Source organism: Ptychodera flava, chromosome 9 (assembly GCF_041260155.1).
Source record: "Ptychodera flava strain L36383 chromosome 9, AS_Pfla_20210202, whole genome shotgun sequence".
Taxonomy (NCBI): domain Eukaryota; kingdom Metazoa; phylum Hemichordata; class Enteropneusta; family Ptychoderidae; genus Ptychodera; species Ptychodera flava.
The window spans coordinates 40,387,647-40,397,248 of record NC_091936.1 but is presented as its reverse complement, the minus strand read 5'-3'; the positions used below and the strand labels follow the sequence as shown (position 1 = coordinate 40,397,248).

Sequence of the window (9,602 nt, the reverse complement as noted above, 5' to 3'; positions counted from 1 at the left end):
ATCTTCCTATCATCCCGGTGTGTTTTTGCTGCATTCCTAACAAAAATATGTTTCTTTGTCCTCCTAGCTTTTGAGATAAAACCACAAATCTATGAAATATCTGAGCGTACTTAGCTAAGAATGGAGTCTGATAAAGAAAGGGAGCCCACAGACCTTGTCTGTGGGCAGACCTACTGAACATCAAGTGAGACAAGACCCTCTAGTACATAAGAGTCACCTTTATCAATAGAACGCGCCTCGGGGACAGATTTTTACTCTTGGTTTTGAAAAAGAATGGTTGAAAGATTCAAAAGTTTGAGTCTTTTACTTTCGAGGCGCATACTACCTTAAGTCACGGGATGTTGTGACGGTTATGTACTGCATTGGCGATGTTTCAAGGCAGTAAGTGTACGACACTCGTGCAGGCTTGAATTACTGATTGGACCTGTGGGAATAAAACCACACAATAGGAGGCAAACAGAAAACTTAAGACGCGGGTCGGAATGGGACTTCAGCGACATCGCTGAAATTGTTAGCTGAAAAGACGAAACATAAGTGCTATACACTGTTAGCAGGGCAGTGTGCTGCAAGAATTGCGTTTGACCAAAATTTATGCCAGACAAATCTACTATTGCCACGCCTTTATTTGGAGAGGAGAGAGATAAAATTCACGCGTTAAATGAACAGTGTCCAACTTCATATAGGAAAATATTATAAATTCTTTTGTGTCCAACCGCTCATGCGTGAAAAAGTGCGCATGAATGTGTGCGTGCATGGGGGAAGACTGATATGATATGAGTGATGCAAGAACGTATGTTTTCGTAAAAACATTCAATGCAGCAAACTGAGTTTGTCAAGAACACCCTTTTGTTTGCCAACGTAGAGTGGGTATGAGCTCCGTGTGACGTGGTCACACCTCAAGAACACCGTATTCTAATGCCTCCACCAATTTGCATACCGTCGTGAGACCGTGCTTTTGTTACCGTGGAGCGCTCTCGTGGCATGGACGATACTACAAACAACCCGGATTAATTCGGCCAGCAAAAAGATAACTGGTACTTCTCATTCAAAATATTCGACTTGGTTTTACACGATGTAATTTGTCCCGATAAATGCATCTCGCTCAGCGAATGTCTAGTCACCATTATTTCCATGGAACACGATTGGACCTAATTTGAGATAATTGGATAGTGAAGTAAGGTCGTTTTTATATGCAAATGTAAGGGACCATTCAGTTTTTACGGCCTGGGGGGGGGCGGCAAAATCTTATCGCCGGTGTTCAAAAAAATATAGACCCCCTGCATTTTTCGTTAAAGAAAGATGAACCCCCCTTTGTCAGACGAAAAAATTTGATGACCCCCCCCCCCCGCTGAAAAATAACCAAAACCCATATGTCAAATTTACCCGCACGGTTTGGATTTGAACTCCAGTACGCGGCGCAGAGATGCCAGTGCACAAACTTCTCAGCCACATCCATGCAAACGTCTGTTAATTAGGACGACTATAAGGCAATTCTTAACTTCATTTCCATAGACAACTTATGTCTATGGACATTGTATAAAGTAAACTTTATTGGAGTGGTTCGCCAAAGGTAGCCCTAAGGTTAAGGGCGCCCTTCTCAATCCCAGGTTCTCGCATTAGCGAATGTGTCAACAGCCAATTAACAGTTTGTCATTCTTTTATTTTCCATTGAATATTTTATCAAGTAAATAATATTTATATTAGATAAATCTGATAATTGAACGGGGGCTTTACGAGGGTCATGGGCCATTACGTAAAGTCAACTTTATTCTAGTGGGCCATCAAAGGTGGCCCACCGGTAAAGAGGGTCGATCATGGCCATTGCATAAAGTAAACTTTACTGGACAGGGCCGCTGAAGGCGTCCGGCCGTTAAGATGGTCATGGGGTATTACATAAAGTCAATTTATTGTTGTTGGCCGCCTCAGGCGACCCGCCGGTGAAGAGGGTCGATCATGGCTATTGCATGAACTAAACCTAATTGGAGTGAGCCGCCAAAGGCGTCTGCCCGTTAAGAGGGTCATGGGTAATACATAAAGTATATTTATTGTAGCGGGCCGCCTTCCCGGTAAAGAGGGTCGATCATGGCCATGGCATAAAGTGAAATTTATTGTAGGTATTATGTTTTTGAAAATGTGGTGACCCCCCTTTCCTACCAGTGAAAAAGCGATGACCCCCCCTCCTTCGCGGATTTCAAAATTTCGATGAGCCCCCCCTGGATTTTGCCGCCCCCCCGGCCGTAAAACGGTCCCTAAGCTCATCTGCTTTTCTTTTAAGTTATACACTTGTTTTTATGAGTAATTTGTAATATTCACTCCAGGACATATCCAAAATTGGCGACGCTATACCATAATATTTTCCTATCATTAGCAAATCAGCGACCAGGGCCCCATCAGTAAAAATTATATTCCCTGGCAACCTCTATATGCGTCTATGGTTACGTACGCCATAGTGTGTTGAACTCTATCTTGCTATAAACTCCCCCGCTGCACCATTCACATAACTTTTTTTGTGTATTGTCGTAGATCTGTGTCAAAAACATTGTCAATTGTGAAAGAGGGGTTTTGCCAAAACACTTGGCGTTCCACATTTTATAGGAATACGGATGTCGTTTGTGAACTATTAATCGCGCCGTCTTCTGTCATAATCTCGAACAGTTGTGTGGCCACTCTGTCAACACACATTTTCAAACTCGCGTACCATTTTCAGTTTGGCTCAGACAAGTAAACCCCACATTGCCGTGATCCCCGGACTCTGGCCTGAAATCCTGCAAAATATAAATCGCGTACCTACACAGATCTAGATCGTTCAGAGAACCCCATTTGTATCGGAGGTGGCAGCGATCACAAATTCTACACGATAGAGATGAATGAAATCAGGAAAGGGGTAATAGAAATGAATCGTAAATATCTTGGCTGCTTCTTTGCTTGGTGGTCTTATTGTTTGTTAAAGTTTTCTCAGAGAAAATAGCCTTATAGGGTCATGTTCACCGTGAAAGAAGTGCAAAGTTTTGGATTTTACGGCTTACACGAGGGCCGAAAGTAGCTGATAGTGATTCATACAATGCTGACAAACATTCAGTGACTGCAATCTTATCATTGGCGTAGTATGATGGATGATTGGCTAATCGTGAAAATAGTATTATGGTATAACGTCGCCAATGTTGGAAATAAGTCGGACTGATATTAAAACATTTAGCTACATGGCATTTAACACTTGTGAGAAATTTGAATAATATGATATACAATTATCCCAAATTAGTTCTAATCGTGTTATGGGACCTTGCTGCACAAAGAATACGATTTCAAAAGGGTCTCTTTGTTAATAAATTGCAGTTTCCTGCAAGTCACGATTTCGTTTGAATTTGATTAACTTTCAATTCTAAATGTATAAAACCAGTCTCCTTATTAGTTAACGATTGACGCGGAACGTGAAAGATGATTAAATTTAGCGCTTTCAAGAGAAGTTTATTTTCTTAAACTTTCTCCCCGGTACAATGCAATTAATCGATGAAAGTGCGACATACATCATTACAGTCTCTAGCTGACTTGTAGGTCGAAAACGACGCGTCTGATATAAATAAATCAACTGACAACTACGATCAACTTTGATTTTATTGGTGTTAACCATCAAACATACCAGACAGTTTTATTCGATTGATTTTTATTGCAAGGGGGAATCGGGTTTTCAATATTAAAGAACACTTCCCCCACTAAGAACTCGAATGTTACCTGATACTACTTTCACTCGTGGTCTTAACAGAGCTTACAAAGTCAATGTCAGTCAATGCCACAGTCAAATACAAAACACATGAATAATGCCAAGAAACCAGAAGGAAAGCTTAAACGGCAAGAAATACCCTTATGTTGCGCTCTAAGCCATGCTGATATTATCGCTGTACTTGAACGAAAGATCTCTTCATGAGGAAAGGTAGCTTTCACATACCTTAGGACTTGGACAAAAATATGGCCAGATCGAAGACATAAGAGCAACATTTTGAGAACTATTTTAGACTTTAAAATATTTAAACACGAAAAGTTACAAAGTAAATCGTTATAGGCATCTTAAACAAGCAAGATCACTAACGGAACGATGTTCTTGCTCACATATTCATATTCTTTCAGTGATCACTGCGTTTTGCTGGCTCGTCTATCAAATTTAAAGCCACTCTTATATCATATAATTGATATATTTACGGACTGTGTAAAGGTAGAAGCGCCCGGGTACAGATATTCGGACTCTACTATTCAGGTGTACCACTCTTTGGGGCTTATTTTGTACCTCTCGGAATACGTAAAGTTTTCATCTGCTTACTTTTGTGAGAATCGAAACTTTAATTTGTCCCGTACAGTTAACACAGAAATGGCAGCAATTTTGAATTACAGGACTCTGTAAATATTTGGCAATTTGTTTATTTTGCACGGTGATGCCCCGACTTTTTTCTCGATTTCGAAAGGGAATGATTTAAAGTTTGAGCGAAGCGAAGTTTGAGAATTTCGTTTTCGATGAGCGTACTACCGTGCAGTGAATCATATGTGAGAGAAATTTGCAACCTGTCTGGAAAATGCAAATAATCTGGTTTTCTTCCAGGATCACTGCAAAAAGCTATGAATGGAATGGAAATTAGAGTAATGCATGATGATTAAAATATGTATTAGTGACAGAGAAACGATAAACCACGGTACACGTGTAAGACGTCTAAAATCCTGTTGGAAGGCGCCCCTCTAAATTTCCAGTTCTGCTTGGCTGCTATCGACTTCGACATCGTTCGGCGCCAAGGTTGTGTCACTATGCACGCATAGATCTACCCCGCTGTCTGATACTATCGAGTTATTACCGTTACTTTCCAAAGATATCTCTGTTTTGACGTCAAATGCAATATTATCTACGCCGTTTCCTCGGTCTACAGAGTCACCTCTCTTCTCAACGTGGTTCGGGCTTTCAACCGCGCGTGACTTGGCTTCGTTATGGGCCGACCTTCCGCACGTAGAGACGGGGGTGGGTACTGCACTGCGTAGACTCGGATGCCAGGCTCTTCGTGATAGTGACCGTGATCTTGGTGCTCCGTTTGTTGGTTTTTTCCCCTTGTACAGCCCAAAGGTTAGAATGCGAGCAAATTCCTTGCGAAATCGGGAATCGAAGAAGGCATATATGATGGGATTGACCCAGCTGTTGGCGAAGAACAGGAAAATGACAACGGTGAAAAAGAGGGACTTATACGAGATTCGGTGGGGGTAGTAGTACAGCATCACCTGCTGAACACGGAGCGGGCCCCAGCAAAGCGCGAACAGGATCACCACTACGAGTAGCATTTTGATGGCCTTGCGCTTCCGCCGTTTCGACTCGTCATTCAGTGATTTCGTGAAGTACAGGGCAACGATCATTCGGAGGTAGAAGTAAGCAACGATTAGGAGCGGGAGGATGTACGCCACCACCAAGTTAGTCAAAGTCATTGGTTTCTCCAGGGTCAAGGAGAACTTACGCAGGGATGTACACATTGAAATTGTGGCGTTGTTCTTAAAGGTGTAGCGAACAATTCCAAAAAGCTTAAGGTAGAACGCACCTCGGGGACAGACATTCGGACTCTCAAACTTTTACAGTTCTCTTCTGATATACCACATGTGGGGGTTCATTTTAAAGCTCTTGGTGAAAGAAAACTTTTCACCGGCTTAGTTTTTTGAAATTCGAATTTTTTTATATTTCGCCATAGAGTTAACACAGGGATGGCGGCCATTTTGAATTTCTAATATCAGTAAATCTTGGGTTATTTGTTTCTCTACTACCAAAATTTGCACGGTGACCCCCTATTTTTATTCTTGATTTTGAAAGAGAATGATTGAAAGATTCCTTGAGGAAAGTTAGAGCAAAAGTTTAAGTCTTTCACTTTCGAGGTGCATATTACCTTAATCTCATACGCTGAGTAGACAAAAGCCGCCAGCCACATCAGTATCGTGATTATGCGGGACTGTTTCACCGTCATCTTCGGCTTGAAGGGCTGCACGATGGCGCGATAGCGGTCTCCCGCTATTGCCATAAGAGTCAGGATGGTCGTGTTCTGGCCGGTGTACATCAGCATGATGACGATATCACAGACAAGGTCGCTTGACAGGTCCAGATACCTGATGATGGTGTAGACTATTTGAGAGGGCCCGAAAACAAGACCGACACTTAAGTCAGAAAAGGCGAGCGATATAATGAGGTGATTTGTGGCAGATTTCCGCAACTTTGGCTGCAGTAAGACTGCAAGGATGACCATCAAATTGCCGCCGATGATCAGAATACTGTCAACGGAGAGTATGCCGATGAACCAATTCTTTGGAATCATCCAGTCGCTGGGTCTTTTATGGTCCAGAATGTCAAGCCCATCATCTCCATCTTGTGTGACGTTACCATACAACAATGTGTCGTTCTGTGATAAACCATACTCTGTCGATAAACTTGTATTTGTGTAGTTGTACTCCATAATTGGCATGGGAAGGAGTGAGTATGCGAAGTGCTTTCTCTGAAGCTTAGAGTCTGAAATAATCGTATGGGCGAAACGGCCGCATAACTGCCGATCAACTACCTCATCGGGATACCATTTGGAGTGGCACCCCCGAAAAGAACAGATAACTAGCCTGTCCAATGAATTTAAACTGTTGTTAAACTATCACAGGGCAGCGTTTATTTACTTTTACAAAATCAATATGCAATGCAGACATCAAAAGTTTCTATCACTGGCCATTCTGGCAAATAATTTCTTCTTTGTTGCAATAATAGTCCAGTCAATCTATGATTTTACCTGAAACAAATTGCAGCGCAAATGTTTTCGGCGGGTTTAGACTCATTTGGTATTGCTTGAACAACATACTAAAATTAGAGGAAAATCGAAACTTTGATCTTCTTTCAGCTTTTGTGTTTACGTTTTGTACAGAAAGCCATACAAATCAAATGAATAGTTAATGAAAAGGATCAGTATATCATTTTTACTTCTTTGAGAATTATAAAATAATAATAACAATAACAATAAAAACAAAACAACAACAACAACAACAACAAAAACAACAACAACAATATAATAATAATCTTCACTTCGAGTAGAAGCTCAAATTGAAACCATGAAAATAAAAGAAACAAGGTTTACATCATAAAACAAATGTAGACAGGAAATACACACAGAAAAATGCTTTTTCGAGTTCCATACTCATTTTGAGGTGGTGGTTGGTATCATTTATGCCAAAGTCGGCCAATCCACCACGTCTATTAATAATACACGATTTGCTAAGTGCAAGCAGTTTGAGATTGGACACTATAGGAAACACCAGTGTCTACAAACGCACACCCTAAGTGCCAATCGGGATTTTGCTGTTCCAAGTAATTGTACACCCATGAACTAAAGATGAGGAGAGATTGGACTTGTATTGAATCAGAAATGCTTTACTAAAACAAGTTGAAAACATTTCTACTGCATGGGAACTTGGTGTGATCACGTAGCGGATTAATCCGCACAGTATAAAGTCGACTACTTACATTGTTTGTAAACGTAGTGCGGGGCGATTCATACACAAGCGGTAACTTAGCTGTACAAAAACTGAGAAAAAACACTTGTTCATTATGCGTACAAAACAATAAACAGAGTAAAGTAACAAACAGTCAATAATTTAGAAAAAGTTTAAAGTTTCAGTACTAAAACTATTACAGTAAAAGAGGACTTGTATCGCTGATGAGTGAGTCTGCATGTTTGCGTTCACGACAGGGGCAACTCTGCATGAAGCTCTACTGGTTGACTCAGCGTTACGACGAATTTATGGCCAATCGAAAAGATGTCGCGGCAAGGGAGATAGAGAAAAATAGCATATAAAATTTGACACAATTTTACATTTATTATAACCTCAGAAAACTTGTGGCAGTTGTCTTGGTATTGACAAACTCTGATCAACTGTTTTACAAGATCAAGTGTTGATCGCTGTCACTGTGCAAGTCTTGGAACGTGCCGTGATCAGATAATTCCGGTCCTACCAATCACTGCCGGGACTGTCGGGGGAAATGTAATGGTACGGTAACTTAGTCACTTATTTCAACATTGTATGAACATTTCAAACTATTTCAATTAATTTTCTTGAAAACTGAATTCAATTTTTTCTAATTTTACGACCCGCTACGCCTGAATTAGATTTCAATAGTTTTGACCGTATTTTTGAAATTGTGAACATGTCAGCTGTGATATAGGAATTCAGAATTTTCGATTTTAAAGTTTTATACAGTATTTTGAATGAGCTTTCAATGTATACTTTCTGCATAACCAGATGTCCAAAACCGTTGTACATAAATTGATGTCAATCATTAATATCAAAGAGAGAACAGCATTAATATTTCAGTTGGTAGTTAGACTGTTACCAACCTTCCAATTACATTCCCTGAAAAGTTCCAGAAAGCACAGCTAATAATGACAAAAAACCGCATTTTGTTAACTATTATTTTACTGATGGAAAAAAACCTTTATTTGAAACCTGTGACAGAAAGGAAAATAGTTGCATCAATGAGAAAGAAAAATGTCTTGTCACTTTTGTTTTCGTAAAATGTGTCTCTGAAGCATTACTGCATGTTGCTTTCTCATACAGAGCATGGGTTTCCACGTTTTATCGTGATATGAAGTCATGATAAGATAGTTCGGAACACAGCTTCTGGGAAAAGTAAGTATTGACGATAATATTCAGGGACTGCTGCACGCGCAGACTTACTTTGAAGCATGAGAAATATCGTTTGTGAAGAGTACTTCGTTTTCTAATTAATCAGGATTCTAAGACATTTCCTAATTGTCAATATTCCCAAATATAAACAATCAATTTCTTTCAGAGTTTAAACAGCTGCGCCCTTTTCAATCTAAGATGCTATGATTCCATCAAGATCGGAATTTTCCCAATTTTCTTTTTAGTGAAATCGAAAATCCTGTGCTCTCCAGAGATTAACATAGCAGCCTTTTTAAGTATAGCAGCTATTTTGAATATCAAATATCGATCAAAGTTGTTAATTGGTAGTGTGTTTCTCTAACTCAAAACTTTACATCATGACTCCTAGTTCATTTTTGTTGAGTTTGAGAAAGAACGGAATATTTGAGCAAAGATTTTAAACTGTCCATTTCGAGGGGTGTATTACCTTAACGGTAGCAATGGTATTGGTACATTTTGTGTTCGTTAAGTCGTCTGTGTCTTGCTGGAAGACGCAACTTTATTATTCTATTCGGCTCACATTATGGCGTTTGAATATTTGATATAAGCCCGTAGGATCTTTATATGACGTCATGATACGTTTTTGACAAAATACCCAAAACTTTCGCGTTTAATGGAAAATTAACCTTTTTTACCTTCCATCTAAAAAAGATTTTTGATAATTTAGAGATCATGCGACACACTTGCGATGACATCTTGACATAACCAGAAAACATGGTCGTTATCTGGCTTTTGTGATTGGCCAATACGGGTACTTTACAAGAAATGCTTGGTGTTTTTAAACATACATTGAGTATCATTTTATCGGATTGTCCGATAAAACAAAATAACGTATCTTATTAAAATGGTTTTGAATTTCTCGGATACTTTTACCTTATTGGCTTGTACATCTGCAT

General features: G+C 39.8%; 1 protein-coding gene across 1 annotated transcript; it reads right to left on the bottom strand.

The window, feature by feature from the left end:
• Nucleotides 1–4,722: 4,722 nt before the first annotated feature.
• LOC139141312 (QRFP-like peptide receptor) lies at nt 4,723–6,461 on the bottom strand. The gene is made up of 2 exons (XM_070710939.1): nt 5,901–6,461; nt 4,723–5,514 (listed from the first exon to the last, which is right to left on the bottom strand). The coding sequence occupies exons 1-2, from the start codon at nt 6,459–6,461 to the stop codon at nt 4,723–4,725; spliced, it is 1,353 nt and encodes a 450-aa protein (XP_070567040.1).
• Between the last annotated feature and the right edge of the window lie 3,141 nt (nt 6,462–9,602).

Excerpts from the sequence above, each read along its gene's own strand:
- LOC139141312 (XM_070710939.1), bottom strand. The coding sequence starts at position 6,461 with ATGGAGTACAACTACACAAATACAAGTTTATCGACAGAGTATGGTTTA. Across the intron at positions 5,515-5,900 it reads ACTCAGCGTATGAGATTAAG|AACAACGCCACAATTTCAAT; the intron begins GTAATATGCACC and ends TACACCTTTAAG.